Consider the following 20,846-nt stretch of genomic DNA (forward strand, 5'->3'; position numbering starts at 1 on the left):
CCTTTTTCATGCCTTTGGTGTTTGCATGTCTGGGGATAGGCTCCAGTATGCCTTCTAGTTTTCTAGTTTGTTTGCTGTCACACATTTCATGTCTAGCTCTTTTTCCCAACTTCCATAGCATAATGATGTGTAAGCCGGTTTCATTCCACACCTCATATTCTTGTCACTCACACTCTTTGCTAGCTTTCATTCACGCTCCCTAGCCATCCATCCCAGACAGGAAAGTCCTTGGAGAAAGCCTATTGATTTTTGTTCTTGTCCTCTTCTTTTTCCCCCAACCCATCTAATATAGAACAAGGAGCAGACTATGAGATAGACAGGTAGTGGGGAGGGGAGGAACAGGAATGCTGGTATGTGCAGACAATTGTATAGAACGAGAAAGTCGCACCTGGTGTACTGGTTCTGACGTGATGAGTTTGAAAAAAGAAGTTATATGTACTCCTCCTCTCTTCATGACATTCCTTTATCTCATTCATGGCCTGTTCTTTTTCTTCTTTTTTGTCTTTCTCACGCCTCTTTTTCAATTTTTACCAAGAGTGGTTTTCTTCACTTTCCAGATCTGAAGGAAGGAGAGTGATAAATAAGAGCAAGATGTTTTTGTCCAATTGTGAGGGGTATTTCATCCAAATGAACCTTTTCACTGATCCACAGACTGAGGCAGCCGTGGATCACTGTATCCACAAGTCCCCAGACCCTTTTGAAAATCGGATATACGTAGACGATATGAGTCTTTTGTCAACCCTTAGAGCCCCAGCCCTGAAGTCAAAGAATCGTACACAACATTAAAGGTCAAGAATCAATATTTTGGATTATCAATTTTTTGTTTTTTAGTTTTTTTGCTGAAGACCTGTCGATATAGTCCCATCCAAACACGATGCTGACACAAGAATAGATGTTGTGGTTCTGTCTGTCAATATTAATAGCAGGAGTCAAATAATGTTACACTTGAAACTCGCTTAAGCATTGCATTATATGAATGCCAACTAAAGACACAAACATACACCTGTATTCATGCATGTGGTATATATTTTACTTTGTTCAAGGGATGTGAGCAAAATAATTTTGAATGTGCGGCAAATCCTTAGGCTAGTTGCGCTTCACGCTGCCAGGATGAATCCTATTTTGCTGGGGTTTTTTTGTGCGGCGAAAAGACACGCCAATTTAACGCAGTATTCACAGAGTTGTCAGTGTGGTTATTTCCATGGGATATTTTAGCTCGTTTGGTGTCTTTTTGCTGTTGTGTGAGGTCGAGAAAAAAATATGTGTGTGTGTAATATTGTGGGTAAGTGCAGTAAGATGACATGAGACAAAAGAGAGGAAGTGGAAGCAGTTGATGTTTGACGGCCAGAATGATTTACCAGCCAATACTTCAAAAAATGCTCAGCTTGGCTCCTTTGTCAAAGTCAAACTCGTATATTGTTTCTCCAGAGTAACATGCAGACTTTCATCACCAAGGCAATAAATTACAGAAGCTGTTTTCGGCACTTTCTTTCACTTTACTCTCTCTCCAATATCTCTAAATCTCTCATCCCCCCACTGACCACCTTCATTCCTCCCTCCACCCTCAAGATGGATGTTCAGGTACTAATTAGCATCTGCTTTGGTATGCGCAATGCTTTCCTGTCTGCCAATCAGTTAACATAAATGACAGGCCTTGTCCAACCAGATTAAGGCCAATGAGACACACTTTCTGTCGGGAGTTGTCTCTTCAAATGCGTTTTGGGCTCTGAAGATGGATGTAAATTGGACTGTGAGGACAAAAAGGACGTAGCAAACTACAATGTTGCATATTTACGACAATGCACACTTAAGAGAAGTCATTCAAAGATGGTCAGGTCAACGCATAGTATCACCATCTCACATTTGATAACAGATTTGATAACAATGGACCGTGGGTATGATGGTATGGTATGCAACAACTCCACTTTTCCAATACCGCATCCAAAATAAAATACTGATCTGCACCCTCAAAGCCATCAGTAACCTCCTGCTGGCTCAGATCTTCGTCCTCCATCCACTTCACCGCCCTTCTGTTCGTCTATCCACCTTGGGGGACAGAGCCTTCTGCCGTTCTGCCCCCCGACCTTCGATCCCTCAGGCGGCACTGCATCAAAAAGCGACATCAATGTGTAAAGGATATCACCACATGGGCTCAGGATCACTTCGGAAAACCAATGTCAGTACCTACCTCATGGGCTCAGGATCACTTCGGAAAACCAATGTCAGTAAATACAGTTCAGCGCTACATCCATAAGTGCAACTTGAAACTCGATCGAAGGCATTCATTGTTGCTTTTCGGCCTTGCCGCTTACGTGCAGTCATTTCTCCAGATTCTCTGAACCTTTTGATGATATTATGGAGTGTAGATGATGGAATCCCTAAATTCCTTGTAATTGTACATTGAGGAACATTGTCCTTGAACTGTTTGACTACTTTCTCACGCACTTGATCACAAAGAGGTGAACCTCGCCCCATCTCTGCTTGTGAATGACTGAGCAATTCAGGGAAGCTCCTTTTCTAGCCAATCATGGCACCCGCCTGTTCGTAATTAGCCTGTTCACCTGTGGGATGTTCCAAACAGGTGTTTGATGAGCATTCCTCAACTTTCTCAGTTTGTTTTTGCCACCTGTCACTTTTTTGGAGCATGTTGCAACCATAAAATTTGAAGTTAATGATTATTTGCTAAACACAATAAAGTTTATCAGTTTGAACATGATAGACATCTTGTCTTTGTAGTGTATTCAATTAAATATAGGTTGAACATGATTTGCAAATCATTGTATTCTGTTTTTATTTATGTTTAACACAAAATCCTTCCATCCAGTTACTTATTTTACCATTCACACTCAAATTCACACCGATGGACAATTTAGAGTGCTTTTTTTTGGAAAATGAAAACCCACGCAGACACAGTGAGAACAAGGAAAAATTCACACAGAAAGTCCCAAGCCGAGTTTAAAACATGGATTGTTTTGACTTTCAGGCAGACATGCTAACCACATGCTTCACGGCGCCGCCGGACAAAACATGCATTTATCAAATAATAAAGCTTTTCACGCCATTTAAAAATGTATTCACCACATTTAGAGTGCATTGAATTCTACAGAGAACAAGCTGCCTTAATACATATTTAGTGTAAACCTTGTGGTTTTGCTGGCATTACTCTTGTCGCCCTTTCGGTTTTGTGTTTGCATCCCGCTGTTTCACGTCACTGGCTCGTCGCCCAGCAGTGTGTCTAACAGGTTTTTTACCGCTCATTAGCACCAGTGTTGACGGGTGTCCTGTCTGAGGGCTGTTTACCTCTATGCATTTGTTTTTTAAAAAGAATATTATTTTTATTCTCCCTCTTGCCTGTTGTCCCTGTGGGGTTTCCCCTCAACGTCCATCCTCCCTCAGCGCTTTGCTCCGCTTTTCTCTCGCTGTGTGACTTGCTCTCTCTACCAGGCCTTTTTAATTAATCGTAAGCCATGATGCTTATCTTATCAGCAGATCTTACTGATTTCTATTACGTGCGCTGACAGAACTGAGGTTGGAAGGGATGGATCACACACACACACGCACACACACGCACACACACGCACACACACACACACACACATTTTTGGGGACCAAACAAGCCAAGCCATGTGTGTCCACATCAAAAGCCTTAATCAAATCTCGCCACATGTACACACACATAAACAAACTGCCCTGATGCTATCTTCCCATGTGATTTAGTGTTGTTTGAGGGTCTCTCCTCCTAAATGCCCTGGGAATGCCCCCCTCCTCATCAAGCCCGGTCTTCCTATTGCTCCTCTACCTCCCTCCATCAGCCATGCTTTCCAGCCGAATGAACACTTATCATTTGGCAGATAAAGACCCGTCCAGGCTAGAGCTCACTTTATCTTCGAGAGCCATGTTTACTCCTCGTGAGTGCTCTGCTTTCCAACGATGCTTCACACACTGCATGCTCATGATCCAGCAGAGACCGCAGCATGGAGGCCAGGGCCATTTCCAGCTCCTCGGGCTGGTCAATTTCTCTGTGTTTACCCTATTTTCACGTCGAGGCAACTGAGGTAGAAGGCAAAATAAACCATGATATCTAGATGGGGATTATGGCATAAGCTATTTTGGCACACGAGAGCCAGCATGAAGGCGGTAACAGCAAAATCAATCCTCATAGAGCAAAATCGATGGAGGTTGCAAAATTTCAACAAAGGCTTTTGTGTGATCACACTGGGAGTACTTACAGGGCGGTTATTAAAGAAAATATCATAGGTGATTGTGGAGAAATACCCACCCACACTTTCTCACACGTAATTTTCTTATTCAGGGGACCATTACTGAGGAATTATCAGCAGGGGATGCTACTATGAGGGAGCCCATTTCCTGGGTGTTATTTCACTTTATTTACTCTTGCTAGGTGGACGAGTGAGGATAAGCGGTAAAGAAAATGGATTGATGGATGGATGGATGGATGGATGGATACTCTTGCCAGTGTGCTTTTAAGGGGTGGAAATTGATGATAGACAATACATACAATAGCATAAGTCCCATTGCGTGCATTACATAATGTATTTCAGCGGAGCAATTGAGGATATATGTATAAGTATTTCGCAAAACATTTTTTGAAAATAATATATTAGTCTCAAGTTGTAACAAAACTTCAAAGTTAAAACTGCTATTATGCATGATGCCACTCAATCCCTCAGCGTACCTGACCTACCATCAAAGCATCTATGTGTTTGCTTTGTGTAAATCTTTGCAACGATTCTTTTTCAACACTTGGAATGCCTCAACAATGGGGGTTCGCAGAAGAAAAATCAGGAAGCATCTGTTGTCAACATATACCTTGTTATTTGTTATCAAAGTTACCCTGGAATACTGTTTACCCTTAAGTGGTGTTGACTTTTAATAAGGTTCTAAAGTAAGATCATTAATTGTTTCTCATGCTACATTCCATCCTAATATCCATCCATCAATTTTCTGTAGCACTTACCGTCTCGAGGGTCGCGGGGCGTGCCGGAGCCTATCTTCGGGCAAGAGGCGGGGTACACCCTGAACCGGTCGCAAACAAACAACCATTCGCACTCACACTCACACCTACAGGCAATTTAAAGTCTTCAATCAACCTATCATGCATGTTTTTGGGATGTGGGAGGAAAACGGAGTGCCCGGAGAAAATCCATGAAAATCCACAGGGAGAACATGCAAACTCCAGGCGGGTCCAGGATTTGAACCCGGTCCTCGCAACTGTGAGGCAGATGTGCCGACCAGTCAAGTTCCGTCCCATCCTAATATACCACCTAATATAATTGTTAAATTCTAAGGTATCTATACTTTTCCGAGACCAAAATATAAAGGATATACTGTAAAAGCAATGCCAACTCTGTTGATAAGCGGATACAATGGCTTCTTATTGTATCGTTCAGCGACATTGATGGAGCTCTTTCTGAGAGGGCCGGCAGCTTGATTATTCCATTTGAATTGCATTCTTTACATCGATATAATTAAATGTTTGAATTTTTGCCTTGTTGGCTTCAGCTGTCATTGTTTTAATGAATAAAAAAGTCACCTTTAAATATTTTTACAAAGTCAGTTGTCGTATCATCTGGTCAAATGGGGTAAAAATACCTTTTTTCCCCATGTGTATTCTTCAAATAGTGTTGGTGATGTCATTCATTTCTTTTGCTCTCACTTCTCTGCGATATGTGAAAATAATGTCTTGGCAAATTGGAATTTTTTTTTGTTTTTTTTTTGGTATAATTTCTGTCCCACTTGTGTTTCTAAGCCTGTCAAACTCGGTTCTGTAAAACAATGTCTCTCCATGTGTATGCTGTAATTTGATCCATTTTGACTATATTTATCAGAGTAGATTCTGTAGCGCTGGGTGTGATAGAAAGAGCGTTTGGGGTTTTATGTGTCTTCCCTCAGGTAATATCGGCAAGACGCTTGTTACATCTCCCAAGGAATCAAAATGTCTCCATCTGTCCTGTCTGTGCAGGGAGTTTGGCTGGAGAGATCCCGAGCTCCCAGAGGTGATCCAGATGCTGCAACATCAGTTCCCATCTGTGCAGTCCAATGCTGCGGCATACCTTCAACACCTCTGCTTTGGAGACAACAAGATCAAAGCTGAGGTTGGTGTCTGCACTGTCTATGAAACAGCTCATAACAAATGAGAGGATTAAGTATCCCCAAATTGTTTTGGTGTACTTCCCCGCATAACATTTCAAGTAATGGCATATAAACAAACCTGTTATAAGTCGATTTGTTTTATCTTACCATTGCTATTAAATTCATTTAGTCCCGAACTTATGCACTCCTTTCTCAAATAAAATTTTGGATGGAAGACTTCAACCGAATTTAGACTTTAATACGGCAAGCAGTTCTCTAACATGTAGAGCTCTATTTTTGTAGATTGCGCATCTGTGGCGGGGTGCAAATGCCGGTGGATCCTTATTTTCGTGCAAGCGCAAGGCTCGCTGCACTTGTTTCTCCAATTTGGAAGACCGGTTTGCTCCAAGCTGGGCGTTCCGGTGCAGCAGAGTGTGTAAGTTTCCTTGAAGGTACGCCTGGCGCAGTGATAATCTCGTGGTAGAAAGTCGATCTAAACTTTAAACGTTTCATGTCCAAGTCTTGGCGCAACGTAGACCGCTGGTCTAACGTGAATTTGATCAGGGCACAGGCAGACAGATACTGTGCTCCTCGGACATATTTAAGTCGCCAGCGGTTATCACCAGCTCATTCTGTATTTAACATGGGTACCCGCGCCCACATTGTCTGTAGCCACATCCTGGCCAGGGGAGTGAAAATGCTCCATTTATGCACTCTTATGCACAGAGAATGGTGCCACGACTCCGTTGAGACTGTCATTTGCGCCACAGTTAAAGGGAATGAGAGGAGCCGCTTCGATTGGCTGCGACTGAAGTCGACTGCAAATACCCCCACAGCGGCGCAGCCCGCCTACTTTCAGATCCATCGCACTGCGCTTGTCTACGAAAATACCAACACTGGACTAACCCGTCTCTGGTGCAAAGTTGCACCGCCTGTGGGGCGGGGATTTATGCCATTCACAGAAATAAGGCCTATAATGTTGCTGGTCACACTCACAGCCAATAATAATAAGTACACCTGCACAATCTATTGACATCCAGTACGAGAACTATGTTGAAATCTTGTGTTAATTATTCACATTTGGGATATAAATAAATCATAGAAGCATCAAAAGATATTAGCAACATGAATTACAATCAAAATAATATCATAATAAATGCAAATAAAAAACATATTTCTATTCATTGTAACCATTGAAAAGCAATGCCACATCCATATTCATATTCTGTTGGCAGTTCCAATGTTTATCTCTTTATTTGAAAAAAATGATTGAAAAATAATCATTGAACAATTATGTCATATGACAGTAACCATTCCCACACAAATACATTGTAGCACACACTCGCATGATGAACACGGTAACTATCAGCTGATGCTGACAATTCAGCTTAAAAACGGACCTGTAATTCTCACTAAGCGACTTATCCACCCACACAAGCAAATAAGAAAATGCAGTCAGATTTGCACGCAAAAGCACCACCCATCCATCATTCCACTCAATTCTTGTGGCCCTGAAAAAAAACAAAACTTAAGTGTTTAATGTCTTTTATAATGGATGTAATTAACGTTTCTAAGTGAAGGCATCCAACAGTGAGAAAAATGGAAACCACTACTTGCAAGTAGGAGTTTCTTTCACCGCTTTATTTAAGTGTTTCATTGAAGGTCTAAAGTGCAGCAACAACACTTCATCATTCATCATTACACCGCCTTTCCACATAACTGTAAAATGAAAGCCTTTAACATGATTGTATGCATTCACATAATGATACGTCGATAAAGACAAGTAACATGTAAATCCTGCTAAATGAAAACTTTATTTTAGTTAGTTAGTAAGATTGTGTTTTAATACCCCTTACAAAGTTTTGAGCTTCATTGCATGAAGCTTATTTGATTTGGGAATTATTAAAAGTTATTAAACCAATAACATCCAACTTTAATTGTTCGCAATTGCATTCCTGTTATTATTTAAGATTTAGTACTTCTACATGTGTAGTCAATTGAACATTGAATTACTCTGTCAGGTCTGAATTGTATTATAGTACTTGTTTAATTTTTTTTTGTTTTTTGTAAGGTTTTCAAGCGTGTCTTGCAGAATAATAGCCAGCTTTCTTTTGTTGCAATCACAGGCAGGAGCGATAAAGAAGTTAAAAAAGCACTTCTATTACTATAAAAAAAAAATATAATAATAAAAGTGTTAGACTTTCATTTCCCCCGCTGCCAGCTGCACTGTCCTGTGTTTCATTCATTCAAAATAGTACCGTTCGAGACCAACTGGATGATTATTAATAGTTTAACCTTACTGAGTGACCTTTACTTGGTGCTGAATCTCCTTCAGGTACAGAAAAATGGGAATCCCCATGACATATCTCTGCGATGATGCAGTAATACTCTTTATTTTCTTCTTATCTGGCCCTTGTGTGCTGTGCTTTTTATGGCTTCATTGTTTAAGACCAACTGCCAAGCTGACAAATTGACCAATAAAAAGGTCGCTGGCCACAACATTAGGTACATCTACACAGTCAAGAATAATGCACGTCACTTCTGACATCAATAGCTAAACAAAATAGGATTGGAATCGCTAAAGTGAAGTTACGTTTTATGGAGATATAGTTTTTAGTAAGATATGTGATGATGTGATGTTAAATGGGATTTTCCATGTTAATTCAGACTGCTGCCAAATCTTCAGTAAATCAAATCTAAAACTGTGTTTGACATTTGACCCTGCATGCTCATATGCTAATTGCGTAAGATTTAATAGAGATATGATGATGAAGTTTGGCCCATCAGAAATGAAAAAGACTTGTTTTAATTACATCAACGTCGGAGTTGAATGTGTTGGGAGGCTCATGTGGGGAGACAGCCCATTCCAAAGGATTTAGGATTAATTGTGGACGGTCGGTTGCAGTGAAATAAGTGTTTGATCCCAAAGTAGCTGCATGAAAACTCAGCTATATGAACTGTTACTCTAAAAAAATGGCCTTGGAAGAAAAATACCTCCTCATAACTAAGGAATCTAGGTTATCTAGGTCAAATAGTTGCACACAAATCCGTCCCCACTGCAAACTAAAACATCAATAATAGACTTGTAGTTGATAACGAGTCACTGATGGTGTAGTGGTTTCACTCGCCTGACTTTGGTGCGGGCAGCGTGGGATCAGTTCCCACTCAGTGACGGTGTGAATGTGAGTGCGAATGGTTGTCCGTGTCTATATCTGCCCTGCGACTGACTGGCGACCGGTTCAGGGTGTAGTCCGCCTTTCGCCCGAAGTCAGCTGGGATAGGCTCCAGCGCCCCGCGACCCTAACCCGGATAAGCGGTGTTGACAATGGATGGATGGATAGTTGATAACGTCACTAAAAACTGAGCATCATATTTTGATATGGCTCTTCTAATTTGATCAGACTACAGTCGAGAAGTGCTTTTTTCCGCAATGTATTTTCCATCCACCGTGCCGCCGCAATGTATTTTATTTTACATTTTATTTCTTCAGCGAAAAAGTAAGTTTAAGTGACACAAAACATGGAATTAGTCACATTGGTGGCACTGTGGGATTCAAATTCAATCAAAAAGAAAATGTAAAGAAACCTTTTTTTTTCTTAAACAATTTTCGAGCACATATTTTCTGTCTAAACATTTCACATTACCCATACCGTATTAATTTTATCTAAGTCAAATTTCCAAAGAAGTCATACAGCATTGATAATACATTGATTAATGTTCACATAGTTTGAAAACCAACACCGTGTGACTTGACGTGTGTGAAAGTTTCTCTCTTGCGTGTTTTTAAAAATAAACACTGACAGCTTATGAATATGCAATTCATCAGCAAATGGCATGACAACCTTATTACCGTGGGACTGATAACAAAGCAGATGTCAAAAAATATTACATAACATGCTGATAAGTGATGCAGTTCATTTTGTTTTTTCCTCTTGGCTGTGTCTTGAAATGTTGACGTTCTGATATTTGTAAAGACATTGATTTGGATTCAGCGCTCGTAAAGGACCTCATTACATTGTGCTTGTGTACCCAAGTCTTTTGACCAGTGTGTGGACAATTCTTAATTCATCATTTTTCAGCCATTGCCAAGAAAAGCTGTCAGTTTAAGACATCCAAATAACATACCAGTGTTTTGTGTCAGAGCAAGAAACCTAATCATTTGTAGTGACAAGATGGCTAAGATTTGAGCATGACATGTTCAACCGATCTTCAAACTTCCAGAGATTCTGCTTCTATATTAAGGCAAGAATCCTAATGATTTGAAGGCGTTTTGAGAATTCAGGGGTAGGTGGCTGACTGAAGTTGATGGATGGATCCCTTTGGATTTTTGAGGTAGTTCAGAATCAATAATAAAAAAAAAAACTGATCTCTTTGTAATCTTACAAGCTAGACAACACCCCGTCTAAATTACTGAGTCCTATTTTGAATCAGCACCTCCAAATCTGAGACCATGGTCCTTAGTCGGAAAAGGGTGGCGTGCCCTCTTCAGGTCAGGGATGAGATCCTGCCCCAAGTGGAGGAGTTCGAGTATCTTGGGGTCTTGTTCACGAGTGAGGGAAGAATGGAACGGGAGATCGACAGGCGGATCGGTGCAGGTTCTGCAGTGATACGGACTTTGTATCGGTCCGTTGTGGTAAAGAAGGAGCTAAGCCGAAAGGCGAAGCTCTCGATTTACAGGTCGATCTACGTTCCTACCCTCACCTATGGTCACGAGCTGCAGGTCGTGACCGAAAGAACAAGATCCCGGATACAAGCGGCCGAAATGAGTTTCCTCCGCAGGGCGTCCGGGCTTTCCCTTAGAGGTAGGGTCGGTCGTCCGGGAGGATCTCAGAGTAGAGCCGCTGCTCCTCCGCATCGAGAGGAGCCAGATGAGGTGGCTGGGGCATCCTATTCGGATGCCTCCCGGTGGGACGTGCCCAGAACACCTCAGAGACCCAGGGGACGACCCAGGACAGGCTGGAGAAACTATGTCTCCCGGCTGGCCTGTGACCGCCTCAGGATCCCTTCCCCCCCCCGGAAGAGCTGGATGAAGTGGGTGGGGAGAAGGAAGTCTGGGCGTCCCTGCTAAAGCTACTGCCCCGCGACCTGACCTCGGATAAGCGGTAGAAAATGGATGGATGGATGGATGGTTGGATGGATGGATATTTTGAATCCTGGAAAAACCTTGTCAGGGCAGTTTGACGTTTAAGATTTAAAAAGCCTGCTTCTTTCTATGTGTTTTATCATCTCATTTTCCATAAATTATGAAAGTAGATTACGACACTATTTTTTAATAAGCACTGATCTGAAGTCAGACATATGAGAGTGTATGACACAATGAACGGCTAAAGGGAGTCACAACATGATTTGTTACTAAAGCATAATACTCAACAAAGACGGAGAAAGAGTGCGATAACAAGGGAGTGAGAGAAATAAAAGAATATTCATGTCTGCTACTGTGGAAAAGACAAAGATGCTTTAAATGTGTGCAGGGAGGAGGGGCTATTAAAACAGCAGTTGTAACGGATAAATTGATGGATAGAATGGTAGGTAGGTAGGGAGATAGATGCATAGATCATTTGAGAGACTGTTTACGCACTAGAGTAGCTGCTGCTATTTTGGTAAAGCAACAAAATTAGCAACAGATTTCAAATGTGCCCATTAGTTTCCTGATGGGAAAGGGAAGGCATCTATTTGAGGAGGGAATTGTTATTCTTTTGTAAGAGGATGACACACCTGGCAACTATTCTGTTTGTGGGAGGGACACTATTTGAGGACATGCTGTGAATTACAACAAAGCAGTAATGTATAAGAAATATAGTTGTGTTAGACTTACCTTTTTATTATTTGGAGCTTGAGATGAAGAAATTACCATGTTGGTTTAACACCTTCCTGATTGTAAAGTAGATAAAACAGCATTTTCTTTATTTACACACTTGCTTCATTGAATGGTAGGGTGTGTTTTTGCAATCAACGTCGAGAGTCACTTTTCTTTTTCGTTTTTAGAAGAACGAATTAGGTAAAGACAAGTTGTCAAAAATTCTACTTTCCAAGAACAAACGAAAGAAAATTCTGCTTAGAGTGGAACCTTTGAAGTTCAAAACAATTCACTCTGGGATGCTTGTTTGGATTCAAAATAATTTTCACATAGGAAATAATAAGATATAATAAATAATAGTAGAGTAGTAGTAATAATAGAAATAATAAGATTGAATCCAATCTAGGATCAAACTGTTGTAACCAAAAACTTCAATATTTTAAAAGGTGAAACAATAAAAATATTGATATCTTGATTTCCTGAAATCTGATGTACAAGAAATATGTTGTGAGCTGCTTTTTTCCCCAGAAAGCAAGTCATTATTAATTTTGCCAAGTAGCCACGTCAAATTTGGCCAATTTACATTCATTGATGTAATTGCATGTTCTCTACCTTGACTTTGATGATATAAATGCAGAGGAAGTCACTGGAGTTTCCAGTGTACGCTCAGTTATTTTATTGTTATTATTCCTAAATTACCCATTTTATACTGAGCAACCTCTACTGTACCGTTTTCCGCCATCAAAATAAGTTCCATTTCGGTTCTGTGGTTGTCAAAACCCAAAGAAAATCATGTCACTGTTGAGTTTTTTTTTTCTTCCTCTGAGTAACCTCAATAATGATGTTAGTAAAGTATGTTATCCTCAACCCAAATCCATAACACATACTGTACATACTCACACACTGAGATTTCCACAAGATACAGTATTCTCTATCACATGCTGTGAGGTGTGTCACGCCTGTGTTTTAGTAGCTTGTAGATGGTCACTGTAGATTTTCACTTGCTGTGATCTCTGCCTGACTACAAATATCAGATGGTTAATGGTGGCCCATTTTGGAAGGTACCCATAGGGAAATCACTGCCTGAGGCCACAAATTAAATTAGGCAAAGGTTGAAAGATTCCTAAAATCGAGGCAAACTGTGGGACCAAAAAAAAAAAAAAATGGTGCATGTGTGATGGGTTTGAAGGTGTGTGACATGTTTTCACTCAGGATCAAGCTGGTAAGCATTAAGTGTTCCGCTGATTTGTGCTGTCATTCCATATGTGGTGACTCATGCCCAATAACAAACTTGTTAGGCTTCATTGGTAACCATCGTGGCTAAGAAGTGTCACCCATGTCACCCACCCCTGTGGATCTCACTGGGATTTTTTGTTAACGCCTGCAGCACCTCCGAATCCCACAATCCCAGCTGTCACCACCGTTAACTGTTACCACAGCAATGCTGTCGCTATGGGTTACTGATAGTTGTGGCTGCTGCAAAACAGCGGGAAACAAAAGACAAATCAATCCCCGCTTCTAATCTTCTTTACATGGAATAAGGAGGAAAGGCACGGTGGTATTAGAAACCTGTGTAGGTATTGCAAAATACCTAATACAAAGTAATAGCACGATGCCTTTCATCAAAAGCTATGAAACAAGCCTTACAAGGGAGATGTATTTGGACAAAGGGAGGGAAGGAACAAAGCGAAAGATTGTAGTGTGTAAGGGGGGCCAGCAAGTAAATAGTGTGGTCAATACAGCAAGGTTAGTTTGCCATTCACGGCAAACCTTAATCCATTTTAATTGAATAGATAAGCAAAGTCATTTTACTCGATAGACTCCTGCTGTGTCATCAAACACCTCCGTCCTCTCCTTGCCCTCCATCGCACCCTTGTGCAATCCTTTTTCTTCTTTGCCTCCTTTCACCTCCTCCGCCTTCTGAATGTGTCTTTTCACTTAAATGTCATCAAAGCTATGTTAGAAGTTAGAATTTTGTTGTTTTTTCTTTTTTTTTATCCCTGGCCAAAGTCCCTTCTCTCTCTCTGCGACGCTATACAGTACACTGAACACACCTAAGCACTTCAGGCAAATAGCTGAAGTCTTGGTTGTAAGGTGGACAAGGACGTTTTTCCATCACAAAAACACGATGACGAAAGCGATGGGAAGTTGAGCTACATCCAAGCAGATATGTGCTATGGCGCAACTCCACCAGGCAACATTATTATGCTCATCAGTACTTTGGCATTGAAACAGGAGTTCACAACATTAAGAGAAATTTCCGACTGTCACATTATAAGTAATATTGAAAAAAAGAATTTGACAATTCCCTGTTGTCGGTTAGTGGCATTTTGTCCAGTACACATCACTAACTGAAATGTCATTTGCATATAATTCAGAGAGGCGGCACAGTTTCTCCGGGCACTCCGGTTTTCTCCCACATTCCAAAAACATGCATGGTAGGTTAATTGAAGACTCTAAATTGCCCGTAGGTGTGAATGTGAGTGCGAAAGGTTGTTTTGTCGATGTGTGCCCTGCGATTGACTGGCGACCAGTTCAGGGTGTACCCCGCCTCTCGCTCAGAGTCAGCTGGGATAGGCTCCAGCACGCCCGCTACCCTAGTGAGGATAATGAGGATTAACGTAAAATGGATGGATGGATAGAGTATTAGTAGTATTCAGTGAGTGTCCCATAAAGGGTAATTGCACAAATGTCACTGCTGTAAATATTTCTCTCTTTTTTTTATAATCTGTAATAATCTCTCTTAAAATGGAAGTCAATGAAACAGGATCTGCCTGTCACAATATTTCAGTAAGTCCTGTATTACAGTGGATGCATATCAAATTCCCGATGTCTCTCATAGACACACGCTACTGTTCCTCCCGGTGTCCTGGTGATCACAGCAGCCAGTTTGTTGTGATCGGGGCCACACCCACGTGAAGTCACTCACCTTCTTGCGTGTAAAAAAAAAAAAAAAAAAAAGTGAGAGTGAGATATTTTGTTGAACAACCTCATTCACATGGAGAAGGCAAGCTGTAAAGCATCGTGCAGGCTGGGAAGACGTTAAGTGTAAGACCCAGGTCCGCTATTAAAAGCATGTAGGGTTTAGGGGGTCCAGACAGTGAAATATTCAATAGACCCAGATCCCATATGTATTTATAACCATTTTACATTTGTTACCTCTACAGTTTTACTCTCAAATAAACACAAAGTAAATCTGTCTAACTAGCCGACTGCTTCGTTTTAGTCAAGCGCCTTTATGTTAAATATAGCGAAAAGGCTTTGACTGCAACTCCAATCTTTCAGTGTTAAACCGGGTTGTTGTAGTTCAATTTGTTTAGTTATGATATTATTATTTATAGAGATATTTATTTATGTTACGATAGTTGCCACATGCTACATCATTATAACAATGGCACGAACTAAAATCACCTTTTTACTGCAGTACAACCTCAATAAATCTACGAAAAAATAACAATGCAGTCGGTACAGGCTGGATAATATTTTTTCATTATAATAATTGTTTAATTGCGCCATAAAGATTCAACATAATCATGTTATGTCATGTTCAATATTATATGAGACACATAACAAATGATTTCCTTTCTCCGTTTGTAGTATTGTAAATAAAAAATGTGCCGTTTTGTATGCTGCATTCTATAAGTTTTTTTTAAAATGTAAATTTTCTGAGCTTCTGTGCATGTTACGACTTGTTCAATGTTAAGATGTTAATCGCTCACAACCATAGCCATGAAGAATGGAGACTCATGTCCTAACATTTTCATGCACAAAAACTGCAGAATGCCAAGGGCTGCTTTAATATTCTTCACCTTTTGTTCGTGAAATATATTTAAACCTAAACAATGTAGGTCAATATTTACTGTATTTAAAGAAAACATCCGATTGTTATGTTATACTGTAGCTTACAAAGCACATAGTTATAGTTTTATTGTTGTTTTTTGTTGTTCTTACAATGATTTCATATTTGAGGTTTGCTTGAAAATAACATTTGGTTTGCCTCAAGCAGCTAAAATACATGATGTAATGACTTCATGTCAATGTAGTGTAGAAACTAATGACACAGAACACAACATACAAGCATATAAAATGTGACCGGGGAGCCATTTTGGGTCTCAGCTCTCAGCTTGGGAATCCCTTATCTAAATAAGTGTCGAGTGTAGTCTATCAGGTATACTTAGTTAAAGACAATATTAGTACTTTTGCTTGTCCCATGAATCATTCAAGCCCGGGGCAATAATGCAGTAATAATTTGTATGTGTGGCTTAGATCCGCAGACAAGGAGGCATCCAGCTGCTGGTGGACCTTCTGGACCACAGGATGAGCGAGGTTCACCGCAGTGCCTGTGGAGCCCTGAGGAACCTTGTTTATGGCAAGGCCAACGACGAGAATAAAGTGGCCCTGAAGAACTGTGGAGGGATCCCAGCGCTAGTTCGCCTTCTGAGGAAGACAGGCGACGTTGAAATCAGAGAGTTGGTCACAGGTATGATCTTTTACAACACACACACATTGTAGCTGCAGTTATGTGGAGCATGACCTCGTATCTTATTCGCCACAGAGGAGCTTTTAATGTGGTAAAAATGTGTTTGCATTACACAAGACGATGTGGAAAAAAGTTAACCCCATTTGATATGTGGAGGTGTAAACTGAATAGACCACACGCACACACAACAATTTGGGTCGTGCATACAAAATATTCTTGTGCAAAATGTTCTCTCCTTTGAGTTTTAGTGATGTTTACCGCAACCCTTCAACTCCCTCTCACGTACAAACGGTTGCAGTGTGTTTTGTGTCCTTGACAACAACACAAGCAAATATTTTAAGTCATTCATAACTTTTCATTCAAAGTATTTAATCAACTTCCACAATTCATTCAAACTAAAGCTGCTAAACATTCCACTTTGATTGATTTTCAAGAATTTCTCTACAAATGTGAAATAGCACCAGGGCACGACTTGAATGCAGAAGTGGCACGGAAGCCAGCCAAAATTGTCTTGAAACCTCACGACTCAGACCTCTTTTTATGTCCTGCTTTTCTCCTTTGTACCAAGTTGAAGCATTAGAATTCAAGTTTCTTTCTTTTCCATTCCATTTGCCGGTCATTTTCTATAGCCCAACCCATCATGAGTAAAATACTTAAGGTAAAATGTATATTTTGCAAACTGCCTCCCACTCGCATCGTAATGATCTTTGTTCTCCAATGAAGTGCATCACCCAGCTGTCTCTGTTATATAATACACGTTCAACTATCAGTATCATATCTGTATGTGCCTGCAATTGTTTGTCAGCATGGCTGGTGTCACAAAAGATACACAGTATTTCAAACCAAAAATAAAAACTACAAGTCTTGCCCTTCATTGTAATCGCCCTGTACTGTGGCCTCACTTCTTTGCAGCAATTATTTTTTTTCCCCACATGCTTTTAATCCATCAAGAGCAGAGTTTGTGATGATGAGACCGATAAGACCAGACTTGTTAGTTCTTATTGTCATCATTACCCCCCCATGATGAATCATGGGTCTTTGAGTACGACCCACGACCAAACGCCAGTGGAAGAGTCCGATCTCACCAAGGTCGAAGAAGGCAAGACAGTCAAAGTCCCAAAGTCAGTCATGTTTATCATATTCTTTGATGTGAGGGGCATTGTCCACTGCGAGTTCTTGCCGCAGGGCCAGACGATCAACGAGCACATCAACAAAGTGTTCAAGGGGGTCATCAAGGGGACCCATTTTTAAGACGTGGACGACCACAGCTGCGGAAGAAGAATCCTTCCAGTAATGAAGGCTGGCAAAATGCATTAAAATCCAGGAGGATCTCTTCAAAGGTGAAAACTTGTAGTTTGGATTTGAAATATATCTTTTGTGACACATCTTGTATTAAACTCACAGGGACATTCCATCCTAAAGCCATCATATGCACTCCTCTGGGAAGACATTGTGCAACAACATTATAGTGTGTCTGTGGTTAACGTTGACAATTCATCCCAGGAGATAATTTGTTAGGTCACAATGCCCGACTCACAATGTTTCTTCTGGTTTACCTCAAAGGTGTTTGATGGGGTTGAAGTCAGGACTTTCACGCTAAACCCATCACGCCATCCTTTTAAGGACCTTTATGACTCATTCAGTGACAGATAAAGACCTTCGCCCAATTGTTCCTACAAAGCATGGAACTTTTTTAAGGTGTATTGAGAAGCTGAAGCATTTGGATTTCCATATACTGGAATAAAATGGGCCAAGATTAAACTCATTTTTCAAACCCAGAGTCGTCCTCTTGACTGCTAGATAGCAAAAGAGAATTCTGCACTTCACACAAAAAAATATACAAATTTCACTGGTCTTCCAGTGGTCACAAAAGTCTTTCAGCCCTCATTGGAACCTACTCGTTACTGTGCAAAAGTTGAATTCTGCTATACTGCTGACGAGTATTTCCCAGCATTTCCTGCGCATACAAGAAGGGAAACAGTAATAAGAGTGATTGAGGAGTTGCGTGCAAGAGTTGCATGAGCAGTTGTTCACGTGACAGAATGTAAGAGAAATAGTATTCTTTACTCTTATTTTATTTACTACAGTCACTATAAAACGTCTACACACCCTTGTACAAGTGCCATGCTTTTGTGATATAACAAATGAGACCAAGGTAAATCATTGCAAAACATTTTCCACCATTAATTTGACCTATAACCTCGACAACTCAATTTGAAAAAAAAAATTGTAAATCTTTTCGAGATGGAAGCAAAAATAAACAACTGAGATAATGTGGTTGCACAAGTAAGCACACACTCATAACGAGGCATGTGTTTTTTTTTTTTCAGAATTAAGCAATCACATTCAAACTGATGTTAAATGGTATTCAGCACACACCTGCCACCATTTAAAGTGCCTCTGATAAACTCCAAATAAAGTTCAGAAGTTCTAGTAGGATGTCCTGACACTTTTTGTTCCTTCTACTTCTTCTTTTTTCTAGCAATTCTGTTGTACTTGTTGTAGGTCACGTTAATGATGGAAAATGTTTTGAAATGATTCATCTTTCTCATGTTCTTATGTCACAAAATCCTGGCACTTTCTCATGTTCTTATGTCACAAAATCCTGGCATTTGAACACGGGTTTGTAGACACTTTATATTCACTGTAAATTCTCATGCGGGTTACACTTCTACATCTATCTGTCTTTGGCTCGATCTGGCTTAGAAGAACCATAGTTTATGGTTCTTCTATACAGTATCAATCTTCTGTTGATACTGTATATTCAATGACAAAATATTGGAAGTGGTTCAAGTACACCGTGCATGGTAAACCATTCACAGTTGCATCAAATAGACATAACTCACAAGTGCACAGACCACTCAGATAAAGACGATGTTTAGTTTGAACTCGAACCCAAGTGTTCCTTAAAATCTCATTCATATACCACTGCATCCTTAGAGAGGTCACTGGCCCACCAAGGAGATGTTTGGATCAGAGTAGCAAAGAGTCAGCGAAGGATTTTGTAGTACTGTATATATATATATATACTGTATATGACTATCAATCTAAAGTAAGCATTTTTAATGTAAAAGGCAGAATTGTTAATGCAGCCCTTATATTGGACGTCATTAGAGGATAAGCAGTCTAAGCTGGATGGATGGATGGATGACTGATTGATTCAAGGTTGTTGTGTGTGTTGTGATTCAAGTGTGTAGTGTCGTCTCATATTTACATGTTTAACCTAAGTCTCACTTAAGAGAAAAGAAAAATCAACACTGAAATTGAAGTAAAAGGTAGGAATTCAGTTTCGCAGCCAAATATCCCACATAGCTTGCCTTTCATTACTTATCAGTCGCTAAATGATTTTCTAATGAGTAAAAGTTCATTGGTCCATCAGAAATGCATGAAGGCCAATAGCGGATACTCAAACAGCATGCACATAGATGCACATAAATCATTATTGTCCTTGGCGAGACGTAGTGGTCGTGCTTGAGTACAAACCAATGAGACTCTTTACCACCCACTCGTTGACAGTCTTATCGGATTCTATAGTCTGTGATTAAAGGAGCTTTGTAGGTCTGGGAAATGAGACAGGAAACCTTTTACTGTATTGCACTGTCCTTTCTGAAGTTTAAATTTAGACAGGCTTTATTGGCTTCCTGGCTCTCCGTGCGAGTGTGATAGGAGGAAGTTGAAGCTTCCGGGCCTGTCAATCAAAATCTGGTCGATGGCGAGCCTCTGTGTGTCAATAGGAGATGCTATCCATGCTTGTGGGCTCACCTTGAGGTGCTGGACTGTGACATACGGCTGGCTGCAGCTCTGATCTCTTTTGCTTTGAATGCTCTGCTTAGATGAGAGAGGTACAGGTGACATGCAACAGTTTTTGTAAATATTATATATTATATTATATATATCCTCGCAGCGCTGAGGACCGGGGTTCAAATCGCGGCCCTGTCTGAGTGGAGTTTGCATGTTCTCCCCGCTGTGCCTGTGTGGGTTTCCACAAGGTACTCCGGTTTCCTCCCACATCCCAAAAACATGCATGGTAGGTTCATTGAAGACTCTATATTCTACAAAAATCTTCAGTGAACATTGTTCTCTCTACACTTACTGCCATCGATACAAAAGGTTAACTCAAAACAGAAATGCGGCGCTACAGTAATCCTTTAAATGTGATGGAAATGAAGGGCTTCCCCATTTATTTTAGCATTTTTCAATAGTTTCCTCCAAAATATGGTTGAAGTGCTTGTGTAAGAAGGTTAACGACTTCATGCTGCTCCAATTGAGGATTGTTCGGTCTTAGAAGTGTTCGGCAAACTTGTGTGAGTGACATTGTAGTTGTGTTTCAATTCATAACATTTTTACATGTGTTAGTAATATGTGGCCCGAGCTGGTTTTATTATTATAAACCAAGGCATCATGGTGTTTCTTGCACTTTGCCTTCAGAAGTATTACAGAGCCCAAGTCAGCAACCTGCTCTCAACCACTTTCCCA

At 40.5% G+C, this 20,846-nt stretch overlaps 1 protein-coding gene across 1 annotated transcript in view; it reads left to right on the forward strand.

Moving 5' to 3' along the window:
• Positions 1-20,846, forward strand: part of ctnnd2a (catenin (cadherin-associated protein), delta 2a) — a 215,704-nt gene that overhangs the window by 142,349 nt on the left and 52,509 nt on the right. The window contains exons 14-15 of the mRNA XM_061666667.1: positions 5,984-6,116; positions 16,157-16,370. Coding sequence (XP_061522651.1) covers positions 5,984-6,116; positions 16,157-16,370 — 347 coding nt within the window. The remainder of the gene's footprint in view (positions 1-5,983; positions 6,117-16,156; positions 16,371-20,846) is intronic.

This window comes from Phycodurus eques, chromosome 21 (genome assembly GCF_024500275.1).
Source record: "Phycodurus eques isolate BA_2022a chromosome 21, UOR_Pequ_1.1, whole genome shotgun sequence".
Classification (NCBI taxonomy): Eukaryota; Metazoa; Chordata; class Actinopteri; order Syngnathiformes; family Syngnathidae; genus Phycodurus; species Phycodurus eques.